This window comes from Chaetodon trifascialis, chromosome 10 (genome assembly GCF_039877785.1).
Source record: "Chaetodon trifascialis isolate fChaTrf1 chromosome 10, fChaTrf1.hap1, whole genome shotgun sequence".
NCBI classification, from domain to species: Eukaryota; Metazoa; Chordata; class Actinopteri; order Chaetodontiformes; family Chaetodontidae; genus Chaetodon; species Chaetodon trifascialis.
In genome coordinates, this window is record NC_092065.1 from 29,462,071 (window position 1) to 29,477,484 (window position 15,414).

At 48.1% G+C, this 15,414-nt stretch overlaps 2 protein-coding genes across 3 annotated transcripts; one reads left to right on the plus strand and one right to left on the minus strand.

Moving 5' to 3' along the window:
- Positions 1–1,087: 1,087 nt before the first annotated feature.
- Positions 1,088–8,330, plus strand: LOC139338064 (uncharacterized). Its single transcript, XM_070972964.1, has 13 exons — positions 1,088–1,216; positions 1,590–1,718; positions 2,362–2,481; positions 2,768–2,830; positions 2,938–3,237; positions 3,459–3,625; positions 4,186–4,846; positions 5,176–5,318; positions 6,233–6,293; positions 6,468–6,676; positions 6,752–6,938; positions 7,517–7,612; positions 8,009–8,330. The coding sequence occupies exons 1-13, from the start codon at positions 1,088–1,090 to the stop codon at positions 8,156–8,158; spliced, it is 2,415 nt and encodes an 804-aa protein (XP_070829065.1). The 3' UTR covers positions 8,159–8,330.
- Positions 8,331–8,335: 5 nt separating this feature from the next.
- On the minus strand, positions 8,336–14,615 carry znf277 (zinc finger protein 277). Of its 2 annotated transcripts, none has more exons than XM_070972074.1 (12): positions 14,535–14,615; positions 12,160–12,373; positions 11,757–11,845; positions 11,435–11,517; positions 10,927–11,018; positions 10,439–10,549; positions 10,119–10,251; positions 9,966–10,033; positions 9,784–9,880; positions 9,428–9,470; positions 9,000–9,174; positions 8,336–8,683 (listed from the first exon to the last, which is right to left on the minus strand). In XM_070972074.1, the coding sequence occupies exons 1-12, from the start codon at positions 14,572–14,574 to the stop codon at positions 8,494–8,496; spliced, it is 1,335 nt and encodes a 444-aa protein (XP_070828175.1). In that variant the 5' UTR covers positions 14,575–14,615; the 3' UTR covers positions 8,336–8,493. The 2 variants fall into 2 exon arrangements, with proteins under 2 accessions (XP_070828175.1, XP_070828177.1); XM_070972076.1 differs by having other exon boundaries at positions 12,160–12,368; positions 14,535–14,560.
- Positions 14,616–15,414: the final 799 nt, after the last annotated feature.

Below are 15,414 nucleotides of genomic sequence, written 5' to 3' on the forward strand. Positions count from 1 at the left end.
AAAAACCCCTCCGAGGTCTTTTCATCACGCCTGACGTCCTGCTGGCGCCCCCTACAGCACGGGGCCCCAACTACACCCACAGGCCTGCGCGGACCTTCAGGTGACCACATCATTGGTTCATGTCTTCACTTTGATGGACATCAGTGTTTTTGAGCAGCTGAGGACAGATGAGTGAAGGACTCGTCTACCGTCCCCCCAGGACGGACGTCTGCTCAGCTGCTCCTCCGTCTTCCTCAGGGGATGAAGGTGAGGGTGGATCATTGTTTCTGTAACAGCTGCTGGTAGAAATGTGGAGATGGTGACTCTGATCATCGGGTGCTCGAGGACTGAGAGGCTTCGTCTTCAGAGGACGGACGAGGCGAGTCCCAGTGAGAGACTGTGCTGCCCTCTGCTGGAGGCTGGAGGCGGTGCAGACCGGCTGCTCTCAGGTTCGCTCAGGGATTTCTTACCTGTAATCAGATTTTCATTGAACTGTTCCTTTAAGAAAAGAGTCAAACAGGAAAAGGTAAAACATCTGCAGGAGAAATGAGGGGAGAACAAGTCTGAACGCTTTCTTAAACTGTTCAGAAAATCTCTTCAACAAACTGACGTGAATCTTTCAGGCAAACTCAGGATACTCAGAAATTCTACATTAATCTCTTTAAAGATGCATTTTAAGAGATAAACAAGATAAAATTATGCTGTTTTAAACTCTGATACTGATAAAGTCTCTGGGTCAGAAGAAAAGAGAAATTCTGAATGATTATTTGTTAATATTCTAAATTGTTGGTGAGAGTTTAATCCTCATTAAAGTTACTCTGATGAAGATGAACATTAATAATGATGTAAAGACGCAGCCTGGTGATTGGCTAATGACGCCACAAATATCAAACCCTCTGTCCAATCAAGCGTCACCTTTAAATCTTTGGTTTGATTTCTGTGTAAAATCTAAAACATGATCAAAGATCTCTCCTCACATGTCAGCAGATAAACGTGTCTGAGCTGCGACGTACAGCTGAGGTGTCACGTGGACAGGTGTGTCAGGTTGCACCTGTTCTCACCTGTCCGGCTGCTCCCCCTCTGTCTCTCTGTCTCTGTGGATGTTGGGATGGGCAGCGGAGCGTCCATCAGCGAAGGATCCCGGCCGGAGAGGCTGGAGAGGCCGGAGGCTGCGGAGGATGAGCCTGGACGCCACCGCGCGTCCACACCTGCAGGACGGAGCGACGCCACCCTGCAGGTGAACATCTGTCAGTGAGAGCGCGGCAGCATCAGGCTGAACTTGATGCTTCCGTATAAGTCAATACTTTTACTCAGGTAAAAGTACTGCATGATGCCTCAGTGTAACTCAGTACTTTTACTCAGGTGCAGTTTTGTCTGTCTGTATGTTGTACTTGTACATGTTTGACAGTGTTTGATAGTTAATACACAACGTGAATCAGGTAATAATGACGACATGTTACTGGATCTGTTTTCCAGCTGCAACGTTAAAGTGATGAACACATGAATGCAACAGTGATCATAATCCAGACTGAACCATGTTTTTACTGCAGTGAAGTTCTTCAGGTGTGTCTTTTACCTGCACACTCTGAAATGTTTCTGCTGCTTTTCAGGCCGATGAAGACGCAGCGAAGCCTGAAAGTTCCACTGTGGACATTCAGTCTTTAAAGAGTGAAGACAGAGACGTACAGACGAAGGAGGAGGAGGAGGAGGAGGAGGAGGAGGAGGAAGCTCCAGTTACTGTGAGCAGCTTTTTAAAATATTCACTCAGACATCAATAATGGATCAGTCATGTTATTACATGACTGATCGTATTTCAGCCATCATGTGAGTGCATCATCAATATTAATGTTCGTGTGTTACGTCTTGATAATCCACCTGAAACCATCCTCTTCAGCATCAGTTCTGTTTGATCCCAAACACAGAGTTTAGTGTCGGGATCCACCAAAATAAATATAAACACGAATATAAACACAAACATAAAAACAAACATAAACACAAACATAAACACAAACATAAACACGAATATAAACATAAACATAAAAACAAACATAAAAACAAATATAAAAACAAACATAAACACAAACATAAACACAAATATAAACACGAATATAGATTAAACATGAAGTTCAGACTTTTTTATTTTTTTATTTCATTTTGGGAAACAGCTTTCTGAAAAGATAGAAAAGATAAAACCTGATAAATGAGCTCAGTCGGTGAAAGATGGAGCCGTAATCTGTGCATCATGTCTTCACGTGCTCACGTCTTAACATTTTCACGTCTTTACGTCCTCGCGTCTTCACATCTTCATGTCTTCATGTCCTTGCGTCTTCACGTCTGGATCTTGTCTCGCTGATCTGTTCGTTCTCACTCTGCTGTTGTCAGGAAGCTGCGACTGAAGGTGGAGAAGTTTCTCTGGACTTTGAGAGTTTCCTCCACGACAACGGGATGCTCTACAGCTGCTTCAGTCACCATGGAAACAGAGTTTATGTGGACGAGTCTCAGGTAGGAACTCTTCATCAGAAATGAAACACCTGTGAAATCTGCTCACCAGGTGTCACAGCGCTCACACACTCATCGTCAGATTTCCACCTGCGCTCACCTGACTGACTTCAGTCAGTGTGGAAGCACCTCCAGGGACGCTCTTTAACTGCAGTTTGATCCGCTCCACCTGTCACACACCTGAGAGGAACGACAGCTGTTTTACCATCTCTGAGGTTCTTTTCCTCTTTGGTGGTTTCTGCACGATGTCTGCTTCATTTGTCATGTTTGACTTCTCTGATTTCACCAGAAGCTGCAGCCGTTCCCAAAGGACTGGTACAGTCAGGGACGCTTCGTCAATGCCAGCAGCGAGGTCCGTCTTTATGGACACTTTCACTGCAAATGAACTGAATCTTTGACCACAGACCGCGCATCCCGCCGTCGTGCTCTGACAAACTGTGACGGGTATTTGTTGCTCAGGGCTCCGGTCAGCTGCAGACTCCGGCCAGCAGCCAGCCGGCGGTCAGGGAGGACGATCGCACCGGCAGCATCTACATCCAAGGCAGAGGGACCGCCATGACCTACATGTTTGAGGTGAGACAGGAGCTGGTGACCCACAGCCGCCATGAAGAGCTGCTGGTTCTCATCATGCCTGATGTTTTCCAGGAGCGGGTGAACATCTGCAGGTTCTGGGATCCTCATTCGGGCGTCTGGCTGCTGCTGCCGCTGCAGTGGGAGATGGATGTCGAGTTCGTCAAAGCTCGAGTCCAACGAGTCATGGTGAGGAAGACTCTGATGCTGCTCTGTGTGTCCTTCCTTTTCTTCTTGCTCAGGTCCATATAATAACTGATACTGGGGTGATGTACTGTTTTTCACTGGTTTCCAGTTCACCTGTCTGACAGGAAGCTGCTAACGTGGCCTTAAGGTAGACAGTTTGTACTGGCCAGCACCCAGGGCCCGTAAAACTGATGGTGTACTGTGTGTTTGGTTTTGGGTTCCAGGCCGCGCTGCCAGGTCTGGTGGACCAGAAGGAGATCACTGCAGCTCTCAGACAGTGTAACTACGACCCCGAAGAGGTCATCTCCGTCTACCTCACCATGTTCGGAGAAATCCTCCTGCAGGCCTCTCCGAGCGGAGATCACAACTACACCGACCTCAACTCCTTCAGGTCTGCGACCGACGCAGGAGTACCATTAAAACGCTTAATATGCTTAATGTCAGCATGCTATCATTAGCATGCTAACATATGCAGGATGTCTGCTGAATCTTCTTTTAGGTTAAACAACAGATGAAGCTTACCAGAACTCTCTGGCTCCATCTTACGCTGCAGGCACGAAACATCAATGAGCCAAACACACACACTGTTTAAAGTGTGACTAAAAGTGTGTTTAGAGCTGCAGAGCTGCAGTTTACAGGAGCAGTTGATGTTTGCAATGTCAGTCAAAGTTATGAGTCACCTTAAACTGACGTCTCCTTTCTCAATCCCACCTACAAAGCCCTGATTGCATGAGTTGTTTGGCTCAGCAGCATCACTACTTCAATCTGGAACCAGGTTTCACCTTACGGTTAGTCATTGTGGTTGTTAATCCTGTACTCTTGGTCCTCAGTGGGTCCACGTTATTAAACAGCACCTCTCACCCATCATGTCTGTCTTAAAGCAGCGTCTATGCTTAAAGTAGGAGTTTCTCCATTGACCTCATCAACTGACATCTGACTTTAACCCAGCAGAGCCCTCCTGGAGCGGGACAGGGTCATCGAGGATCTGAGGCAGAACCTCCAGACCAAAGAGAAGGAGGTGGACAATCTCTTCCAGAGGAACAGCTACCTGGCAAGAGAAGTACGCTACCTAAGCGAAGTCGTCCAGCACCTGAACCAGAAGTTGGCCGAGCTCGAGGCTGACCAGCAGGAGGCACGGGAGAAGATCCGATCCCTCCTGAACCGCCGGGCTCCTGCTGTCCCGCCTGTGAAAACCATCACCAAGCCGGCTGTGGAACCTGACCAACTCTGCCAGGTGAGCCGTCTGACCCGCGAGCTGAACGTCTCCAACAAGCAGCTTCGATCTACGGTCCACCAGGCGATGACTGACATGAAGAACCAGCTGGAGCAGCTGAAGGGTGCAGTGGGGAAGCTGACCCTGGTGGAGCAGGAGGCAGCTGAGGAGGTGGAGGAGCTGCGTTCCCTCTATAGGAAGGAGGTGGTGGAGAGGAAGAGTCTGTACAACAAGCTGCTGGAGCTGCAGGGAAACATCCGGGTGTTCTGCCGCTGCAGGAAGACCAGGACCTCCAGCTCCTGTGTGGAGAAAACCGATGACCAGGAGCTGGTGGTCGTCCAGAGGGGAGGCCGGAAGAAGTTCCAGTTTGATAAGGTCTTCCCTCAGAGCAGCACACAGGTGAACCCCCTGGTGTGTCAGGACGAACTCCAGGCTGAACTCTGCATCTGTGTTCTTTAAAAGATGTCAGAAGAAATGAAGAAGATTCATAGATTACAGCAGAACACAGTTCAGTCTGTCTTCATTTGCTATGTGATAGATGATATGATAAATTATCATTTTTGATATTCAATGATGTTTAGTTCTAATAAAACATTTAAGAGGAAATCTGAATGACCACAAAATCAGCCTGTCCGCTCTTCTTCATCTCATCAAGCAGCAGCTTCTTTTCTTTGAACTGATCTCCATCCAATGCATGCTTCATCTCTGCCTGTCCTTCCTGCCTGCAGGAGGACGTGTTTGCAGGGACTCTGCCAGTGATAACTTCCTGTGTGGACGGATACAACGTCTGTATTCTGGCCTACGGACAGACCGGCTCAGGAAAGACCTACACCATGATGGGCAGCAAGGACGACCCTGGAGTCAACATCAGGTCAGGAGCTGTTTTCAGGTTTGAGCCTGAGCTGCAGACGTGGTCACAGGTGATGTAAGACTTCAAAATGTACAGTGATGCTTTGCTGTGGGGTGGTTCTCAGGCCGTCCTGATGGATCCGGTCTTCACGTGTAAACCTGAACCTGATTTGTGGATGCAGCTCGCATTCAGTGGTGGCAGTTTTTAGTTCAGTGGTCCTCAGATGGTACAAACATCTTCACCGTGGTTCTCTGTCAGATGGATGCTGCTGCTGATGTGTCTGATAAAGTGACTCCAGGGTCTCCACAGTGTTTAGTACTGAGAAGGTCCACCTCCCCTGAGACAGAGACCAGCTCAGTTTGGTTTCCCTCAGAATCAAAGATCTTGTTTCTGGAGACGCCGTTCAGCACTGATCAGGACGTCCAGACTTATTTCTTCAGCCACTCAGAGAACAACAGATGTTTTTGATGGCACTGTCGCTCATATCGACCAGCTGAATGTTAACGGTCCGTCTGTCACTTCCCAGCTGGACTTCTGGGAAATATAGAAAATGTCTTTTTAGACGTTTGTCACAGAGGACATGTTCACCTTCCTAACATGTCTAACTGACCTCAGGTTAAAGCGGTGCCTAAACGAAACTGAGCCTTTACAGATGTCAAAACATCTGCTGTGAAACGAGCCACAAACGGGAAGTCAGCCGATACCGCTGGGAGGTAAGCGTCAGTCTGAAGCTTTGATCCACCAAACAGTTTGTTGTCCCTCAGCTGGGACAATCAGCTGCTGTCAGGGGCCAAACGAGACTAATTGCGTCTCATTATGTGAAGTGTCACCTGACAAGACTTCATCAATATGTGATGAGATGAAGCAGCGGGTGGAGTCGGTTTACATGGAGGTTGAGTTTCTGCTGGACGATCACTGACTGTTTGTCTCCACAGGTCTGTACGAGAGCTTCTACGAATCTGTGCGGAGAAAGAGAAGGTCAGCTTCACGCTGAAGGTGTGAGCGCTCGTCTCTCCACAGCTGATTCACATAAACGTCTCTCATATCTCACACTTCATCTCAGCTGTTTGACTTATAGGAGCGACTGCATGTTTCTTTACACTTCCAATGAAAAATGTTGCCATCCGTCAGACCTGATTCACCAACGAATGATCTTCTGTTCATCCTCAGATTTCAATGTTGGAGATTTATAATGAGAGTTTGAATGACCTTCTGACCAAAAACGCTGCCACTGCTCTGGACATCCGAGTCCAGGGGAAGTCAGTATCTGTCCCAGGTCTGAACCGGATCCAGGTCCAGACCGAGGCTGACATCCTGAACGTCATGGAGATGGGTGAAAAGAACAGAAAGATCGCGTCGACCAAGATGAACACGCAGAGGTGCTGCTCCAATGCCAACGTAGGAAGAAATGCTACAGATGAAACTGACAATGAATGAATCTTCTTCCTCCTCAGCTCTCGGTCTCACCTGGTGGTGGCGCTGGAGGTGGAGGGCTCAGATGAAGTGTCTGGACTGACATCCCGCGGGACGCTTACCTTGTGTGACCTCGCTGGGTCTGAACGAATCTCCAGGACCGAAGCTGAAGGTCAGAGGCTGGTGGAGGCGGCCGCCATCAATAAATCCCTGACAGCACTGGGACAGGTATGGACACCCAGGACTCACCTGCTTTGGTTCCAGGCCCCCCTTAAACCACCAATCAATGGATCAGAATTATGAAGGTAGTCCTGAAGCAGCTGAGCCTTTCGTTAAACCCCTCCCTCAAACAGCAGCTGTCCAATCATAGCTTAGCAACCGTAATCAGACGCTGCAGGTGTTCAGTCTTTCTCCACAAAGTGTGTTTATGTGCTAAGCTTAGCATGTGCAGCTAACTCGCTCACTAGCTTTGGAGGCCCAGAAGCATCTCTGGAAAACTACGTCATTTTATGGCGGTGCAGGTTAGCGTGAACAAGAAAAGCCGTCTGAGCCCTCCACCTCCAGCGCCACCAGCAGGTGAAGTTTAGGCTAACATTAGCATCTCTGACCTGCTCAAGCTTGCAAACGCAGCCAGCTCAGTGTTAGCTTAATGAGCTAACTACACGCTTAACTCGTTTGTTTGTCTGAAGTCACTGACACGTTGTCATCTGTTCAGGTCAAGAATATTAATAAGAAGACTTTGATTCTTCTTGAATGAGTGTTCAGTCAGGTCAAAGGTCAACAGCCAAAGGTTTTCTCTCCTTCAGGTGTTCAGCGCTCTGAAGTGCAACGCCCTCCACGTCCCGTTCAGGAACTCTAAGCTCACCCACCTGCTGCAGCCCTGCCTCAGCGGAGACGCAAAGGTAAGCGCTGCCTTTAACGCCGACAGGTGAGGCTTCTTCACCACGGAGGAACCCTCAGCATCCACCTGGAACTCCTCCAGGGGCAGGAGGTGTCAATCATCAATCAATTTAATGTTCCAATGATGAATGTAGAGTTCTACACTACAGCAGCACACACGCACTCACACACGCACTCACACACTGAATGTTAATGTCGAGCTAACAAACTCAGCTGACTGTAAAAGTATTCAGCACTCGATGGCCGAGCGGTCAACGTGTCCATTCTGTGCAACATAAAGTGGACGTGGCCGTCACACTGAGGAATCACCATCACAGAGCTCTCAATGTGTCTTTGCCTGAAGGCTGACGGTCTGCAGGTCACACGCTGTCTCTGACTGTCCTCTGGTTTGTCTGCAGTGCTGCGTCTTCGTCAACGTGAGTCCAGACATTGAGGACGTGGTGGAGACACTCAGCACGCTGCAGTTTGGTTCCTCCATTCGGCAGGTTTCCCTCGGAAAGGCAACGCAGAACATCGTACCAGCTAAAAACAACAAGGCCGTCAAGTAGCCGAAGCACCTTCAGTGATCAGAAAGAGCTGGAAGACGCTTTCTGCCTCCGGATGGTCCAGCCGGAGTCTCACAGCTTCAGTTCCTTGAACAGGGTCAGAGGTTCTGTGCTTCTGTGTTTCATCATGAGTTTATTCAGAACAGTTGTACTCTCAGTAATAAAGGGAACATTCAAGAAAAGGTGTGTATGTATCTTTATTTCTGAGCGTGAATGAGGCTGAGCTGCACCTGGACAGGTGTCTCATGGCTTTAACAGTCCCTCATTTGTTTTGCAGAGGACGGTTTAAGTGCTGCAGTCTTCAGAGATGTCTGAACCGTCCAAACGTCCCGTTCGTCTTAGCTGCTGCAGCCTCTGCTCTTCAGCAGCTGGTTGAGGACGCTGCTCTGCTTCAGCGCTCTGAGCTCGGAGACGTCCTCCGCGATAACCGGGACGTCCTCGACATGACTCGTCTCGCCGTTTTCGCCTTCGTCGCTGTCTGACAGCGTGCACAGGAGGGCGTCGTTCTCGTACGTGGGGAAGTAATACCTGAGGAGGGTAAACATGACAGAAATGTTGACGAGCAGGACGACACGTGATGAAGGACAGTTGTTAAAACCAGTTCGCGTCTTCATGTCTGACACGCTGAGGACGTCTGGAGACAACAGAGAAGATCTGAGTCAAACCAATATTTCACATTCATGGACTTCATTACTCCTGTTTCTACTGCACCATAATCAACTACAGTTCCCATAATGCTTAGCGGGATGCAAGCAGGAAGTATATGGACATGACATGACATGACATGATCACTCAGTTCCTGTTTGTTCTGTTACCACGGAAACCATCAAAGCAAGGGACTCACTGCGGCTGGTTCCAGGTGGATGCGTCCGGCAGCGTCATCACGTGACCTTCAGCCACCAGGTGACGCAGGACGTCGTCTCTGCATTCAAACGTCTCCTGGCAGCCGTAGCAGCGGCTCTGGTGGATCTGCCGCCGGATGAAGTTCACCAGTTTCACCTGCTGGTAGAACCTGAGATCTGCAGGGGGACGGGGGGACGGGGGGGACACAGAGGGCAGGGGGGACAGGGGGAGGGGTTGAAGAGTTGAAAGATGAGTTAATCTCAGCAGATTTTCTAACTGCAGCGATGTGATGAACTTTTCTCAGCTGACATCCGTCCTCAGTAAACTGCTTCCTTTAGTGACGACGATGATGACAACGATGATGATGATGATGATGATGATGACGATGATGACGATGATGTTAATCTGCTACTGTCTGGTTTCACTTACTGAGTTCTGTCCTCAGCTGATGGAGATCAAAGCCGTGTGTTTCCTGAAAAAAACAGCAGAAGAGCTCAAATGACTCGTCAGGAAAGCCTTCATGGGGGGGGGCTCGGCTCGACGCCGTCGGTCTGACCCCACCCTGCAGGTCCCTGGATTCCAGCTAAACCTGGTTCAGACGTCAGAGATCAGCTGAGAACAAATCCTGAGGAGTTCAGCCCTCGTGATCAATAATAAGCCGTAAACTCTGACTGAGGATCAGCGACCGTTCACAAATATCAGGCTCATGTTTTCACAGTTGTTCTAACAGCTGATCTCAGATCTGTGCAGGACAGCTGAACCCAGCTGGCCGTCTGTGGACGTACCTTCATGTGTGAGTAGATCTGCTCCATCGTCTCCGACTGATGGTCGCAGAACAAACACACAGCAGAGACCGGATGAGCCCACCAGTCCGACCAATCACTGTGCACGATACAGAGAGCGAGGTCAGAACTGGGTCAGTGGGTCTGATGACCTCTGACCTCTGCTTCCTGCTGCTGGTACTTACTCATCTTCATCATCTGCCAGCTCACGGTCATCCTCGCTCTGCACTTCCTCCCACGTCTTCCCCAGTTCCTGAGGACAGAGACACAGTGAGACGATTCGTCTCTCAGATTCACAGGACACGATTGATGGTAAGGACTGGGTGTCCATGTCTTACCAGGTAGTTGATGACGTAGAAGCGGTCATATTCGCGGTTGCTGGCGTTGATGCGGCGGTGAGCTTTCTTCCTCATGTGATCCTTCAGCGTGGTTTTGTCTCTGAAGGTCTTCTCGCAGTACAGACACTGGAGACTGACGAGAGGACGTGAAGTCCTGTTATCTGTCTGCATTTTCAACCCTCACCGCGGCTCTTTAAAGACACCTGCTCAGTTAACATAACCATAGACATAACCTTTCAGAGCTGTTCTCTCATTGGACGGTTAGCTGGGACCTTTGTCCACCTGGTCGTCATAAAGACAGAGACAAACTGTGGTCTTACTTGTCTAGTTTGTCCTGCAGAGTGTCCAGAAACTGTTTGCAGTAGACGATGTTGTCTGGCAGTCCGATGCTGAAGGAGTGCTCTCTGGCCATGTGGTTGAGCAGCGACGACCTGCAGACACGACGAAGAGACACCGAAATAAACCAATCGGCTACAGACCTGAAAGACTGATGTCCCCAGTCTGAGCCAAAAGACCCAGAGGACGCACGGCCGGTCTGGTCTTTTTATGATACGCACAGATTAGAACTAAAACCTTTCACGTTTACCTGGGACGACGTGTTTATCCATTTCAGTGGGAATAGCACACGTGTCCTCTCTAACTCGTTAACTTTGATGAAAGTCCTCGTTCGTTTTCACTGAAAACGTGAAAAATGAGCTCGTCCGCAGCTTCGACAGCGTTCGGCTCTGACACGTTTTCACTTCCTGATGGACTTTCAAACTTCCGGGAAGTTTCCCAGCAGCTGAGGGGGGGCGCTGGGCTCCTGTACCTGTTTCCTGTGAACTCCTCGCTGCAGAACATGCACAGACGGTGGAAGCTGCTGTCGTCTCGCTCCAACTGCTGCTGCTCCAGCACCTCCTCCTGTGGACCACCAACACTGTCACAGAGACACCACAGAAGAAGAAGAACAACACTGCCACCTCCTGCTGTGGCCGGGACACAGCCAGAGAGACGGACAGTCTGTGATTTTACTGGAGGGAGAATCGTATCGATTAAAGACCTCAAAGACAGAAAGGACGAAGGAAAGGACGAATAAAAGGATGAAGGAAAGGACGAATGAAAGGACGAATAAAAGGATGAAGGAAAGAATGAAGGAAAGGACGAAAAAAAGGATGTAGGAAAGGACGAATGAAATGACAAAGGAAAGGACGAATAAAAGGATGAAGGAAAGAACGAAGGAAAGGACGAAGGACAGGACGGGTCAGCTGACTGATCTGTGCTCGTTTGACTCATGTCTTCAGTGAAGACAGAGCTTCGTGGTGTCAGCTGCTGCTCACCAGTCGCTTCTGCTGGAGTCTCTCTCGGAGGATTCTGTCCTCTGGAAGGACGTCGCACAGCAGGAAGTAGTCCTCCTGTTTCTCTGTGAGAGCAAGAGGACGAGATTTAACTTTACAAATACGTATTTTTCAACCAGTCCTGCATATTCAACGCACGCTGACACAAAGCTCACACTGAAGTGTGACTGATAATCTAATCATCCAGCGTTTCCACGAAGCAGCTCTGACAGAGTTAAGACATTTCTGGTCTCGTCCGCAGCGTGGACGTCTGTCTGCGTCTGTCTGCGTCTGTCTGCGTCTGTCGGCCTGTCGGTGAACTCACCCAGTGGGCCGGTGGAGTTTGTCTTGATCACACTGCAGAAATCTGAGACCGGCTGCTCCAAGAATCTGCCCCTCCAGTACAACATGTACCTGACGGACGACAGGAAACGCATCATCACAGGAGCATCATCATCACCACAGGAGCAGCATCATCATCACCATCATCATCATCATCATCATCTTCATCACAGGAGCTCATCATCATCATCATCATCATTATCATCATCACCACCACAGGAGCTCATCATCATCACCATCATCATCATCATCATCTTCATCACCATCATCTTCATCACAGGAGGGTTAGGGTCACTGAGTTTAACCAGTGAATGTCAGAGAAATGAAGACCACAGTGATGCACTGACGTCTGTCCTCCTTCATGTCTCATCAGCTCTGCTTCTTACTTTGGGAGGTCCGCGATGAGCCTGACGTCCCCGATGACCAGCTTGTGGTCCAGCAGCAGGTGTTTGAGGAGGACGTCTTTCTGCCGCAGAGGGACGGACTCGGGACAGAACAGGCACACCAGCAGCTCTACGCTGGGACCCTGCAGACTGGGAGCACTGGTGCTGGAGGCTGGCTGCTCTGGAAAGCACAGCGGCTCCAGTATGCTGTCCTGGCCTGAAAGAGGGACATGGCTCAGGTGGACCAACATTTCTGCTGCACAGCGTTTCACTGTGGGGATGCTTCTGTCTCTCACTATGTCCACTGTTAACACTGGGTGATCGACCTGACTCCGGTTTATCTTCAGGTGATAGACCTGACTCTGGTTTAACTTCAGGTAATAGACCTGACTCTGGTTTATCTTCAGGTGATAGACCTGACTCTGGTTTAACTTCAGGTAATAGACCTGACTCTGGTTTATCTTCAGGTGATAGACCTGACTCTGGTTTAACTTCCTGACTCCGGTTTAACTTCAGGTAATAGACCTGACTCTGGTTTATCTTCAGGTGATAGACCTGACTCTGGTTTAACTTCCTGGCTCTGGTTTAACTTCAGGTAATAGACCTGACTCTGGTTTATCTTCAGGTGATAGACCTGACTCTGGTTTAACTTCCTGACTCCGGTTTAACTTCAGGTAATAGACCTGACTCTGGTTTATCTTCAGGTGATAGACCTGACTCTGGTTTAACTTCCTGGCTCTGGTTTAACTTCAGGTAATAGACCTGACTCTGGTTTATCTTCAGGTGATAGACCTGACTCTGGTTTAACTTCCTGACTCTGGTTTATCTTCAGGTGATAGACCTGACTCCGGTTTATCTTCAGGTGATAGACCTGACTCTGGTTTAACTTCCTGACTCTGGTTTAACTTCAGGTAATAGACCTGACTCTGGTTTAACTTCAGGTGATAGACCTGACTCTGGTTTAACTTCCTGACTCTGGTTTAACTTCAGGTAATAGACCTGACTCTGGTTTAACTTCAGGTGATAGACCTGACTCTGGTTTAACTTCAGGTGATAGACCTGACTCCGGTTTATCTTCAGGTGATAGACCTGACTCTAATTTAACTTCAGGTAATAGACCTGACTCTGGTTTAACTTCAGGTAATAGACCTGACTCTGGTTTAACTTCAGGTGATAGACCTGACTCTGATTTAACTTCAGGTAATAGACCTGACTCTGGTTTAACTTCCTGACTCTGGTTTATCTTCAGGTGATAGACCTGACTCTGGTTTAACTTCAGGTGATAGACCTGACTCTGATTTAACTTCAGGTAATAGACCTGACTCTGGTTTAACTTCCTGACTCTGGTTTAACTTCAGGTAATAGACCTGACTCTGGTTTAACTTCAGGTAATAGACCTGACTCTGGTTTAACTTCCTGACTCTGGTTTAACTTCAGGTAATAGACCTGACTCTGGTTTAACTTCCTGACTCTGGTTTAACTTCAGGTAATAGACCTGACTCTGGTTTAACTTCCTGACTCTGGTTTAACTTCAGGTAATAGACCTGACTCTGGTTTAACTTCAGGTAATAGACCTGACTCTGGTTTAACTTCCTGACTCCGGTTTAACTTCAGGTAATAGACCTGACTCTGGTTTAACTTCAGGTAATAGACCTGACTCTGGTTTAACTTCCTGACTCCGGTTTAACTTCAGGTAATAGACCTGACTCTGGTTTAACTTCCTGACTCCGGTTTAACTTCAGGTAATAGACCTGACTTCCGGGTAAACCTGATGATGACTGCACATGTTATTCGGAGCTCGTTGTTGAAAGGCTCGTGTTCGTGTCTCGACCCTCAGTCTTGCTCACCGAACCTGCTGACGGACTTCGCTGCTGATTTCTTTTCATTTGGTTTGAATACTTTTGTGTTTCAGACAAACTTCTCCTGCTTGTGTTTAGACAACAACGACCATCTGAAAACTCCGGCTTCTTCTGTGTCCTCCTCAACAACATCTACACCCTGAAATGATGACATTTGACACGAATGCACAGACGATGTTTGCTTGACTCTGACGAAAGGAGGTTTGGCGGACAGTTTCTTATTTTATGGCGTCACTGAAACCAGTTTGAGTTGATTTTACTTCTTCATTAAAACTTAAGTTACTTTAGTTAAACTGGACAACCAGCAGGTAACTTCATTACCGTCGCGGTTAAACAGTTAATACAGGTTAGCCTGTTAGCATAGCCGGCTAGCTGCTAGCTGGAAGCTTCATTACAAACTGAATTTCTCAGCCGGTTCCAGCCGGTTTGCTGTTAGACAGACTGAGTTTCATGATCAGGTGAGCGAGCATCAAACCGCTGCATTTAACCCACTAACACGTTTAAAAAAAATCAACATACCATCTTTACTCCCGGTGCAGGCGGCCATCTTCGCTACCATGTGATCAAAACAGACGCTAATGGACCAATCAGCAGTTGGAAAATGTTGGCATGCTGCCTTCACTGTGTCCAGGTAAACGCAGTTTCGACACGATGCATTTAAAAGCTTAAATGGTGTTTACAGGATCAATATTTATGAAAAACTCATCTTCTATCATCTTCTCATCTCTGAGCAATAACAGAAAAGGAATCAAATGAAAATGTTTGGGACAACTTAATTAATAGTTTAATAAAAATGAAACGTTATTTAAGAACATCCACATATGAACACAATATCAGCTAAATAAAGTTTAGTAAAGTAAAATCTCCAAATGTGCAGATTGTTCACACTTAAAATCCAGAAGTGATTAAAGGATCCTATTTCTGTCCAAACTGTGAACTGTGTCTCACTCAGCCTCTGTGTTCCTGAGGACGACCAGGAGGTGGCACAGACAGCCCAGTCCTCGTCCTCCTGCAGCCTGTCTGACTCCACTTCTCATTGATTTCACTGAAGGATTTCTGAAGTAACTCTTTTCACCTTCACACAGTCACTCATTCACACCTGGAAGCCGCTGAGTGCAGCCGCAGGCTTCAGGATAAGGGCCCCGCTCAGGGGCCAATGAGACTCTCAGGCTTTTTATTTGTGTTGGTCCGAGTATCGAACCAACGGCCGTCTAACGTTCAGGCCATCATTAAAATAAGTATGTGCCCCCCCCATAAGAGAGGACATTCACACAGCGGTTTGTGGTTTGTTTATCTGTGCTCATTAAAATGAAATGAAAACCTTTAAATCCACTGACTGAAGTTATTTCTTCAGACCAGTTCAACCCCCCCTCTCTCTCTCTCTCTCTCTCTCTCTCTA

Coding starts and splice junctions, on each gene's coding strand:
- znf277 (XM_070972074.1), bottom strand. CDS start 14,574: ATGGTAGCGAAGATGGCCGCCTGCACCGGGAGTAAAGATG. Junction 12,374..14,534: donor CTGCACCGGGAGTAAAGATG/GTATGTTGATTT, acceptor TCCCTCTTTCAG/GCCAGGACAGCATACTGGAG. Junction 9,471..9,783: donor AGATCTACTCACACATGAAG/GTACGTCCACAG, acceptor TGTTTTTTTCAG/GAAACACACGGCTTTGATCT.
- LOC139338064 (XM_070972964.1), top strand. CDS start 1,088: ATGGGCAGCGGAGCGTCCATCAGCGAAGGATCCCGGCCGGAGAGGCTG. Junction 4,847..5,175: donor TCCCTCAGAGCAGCACACAG/GTGAACCCCCTG, acceptor TCCTGCCTGCAG/GAGGACGTGTTTGCAGGGAC. Junction 7,613..8,008: donor GCCTCAGCGGAGACGCAAAG/GTAAGCGCTGCC, acceptor GTTTGTCTGCAG/TGCTGCGTCTTCGTCAACGT.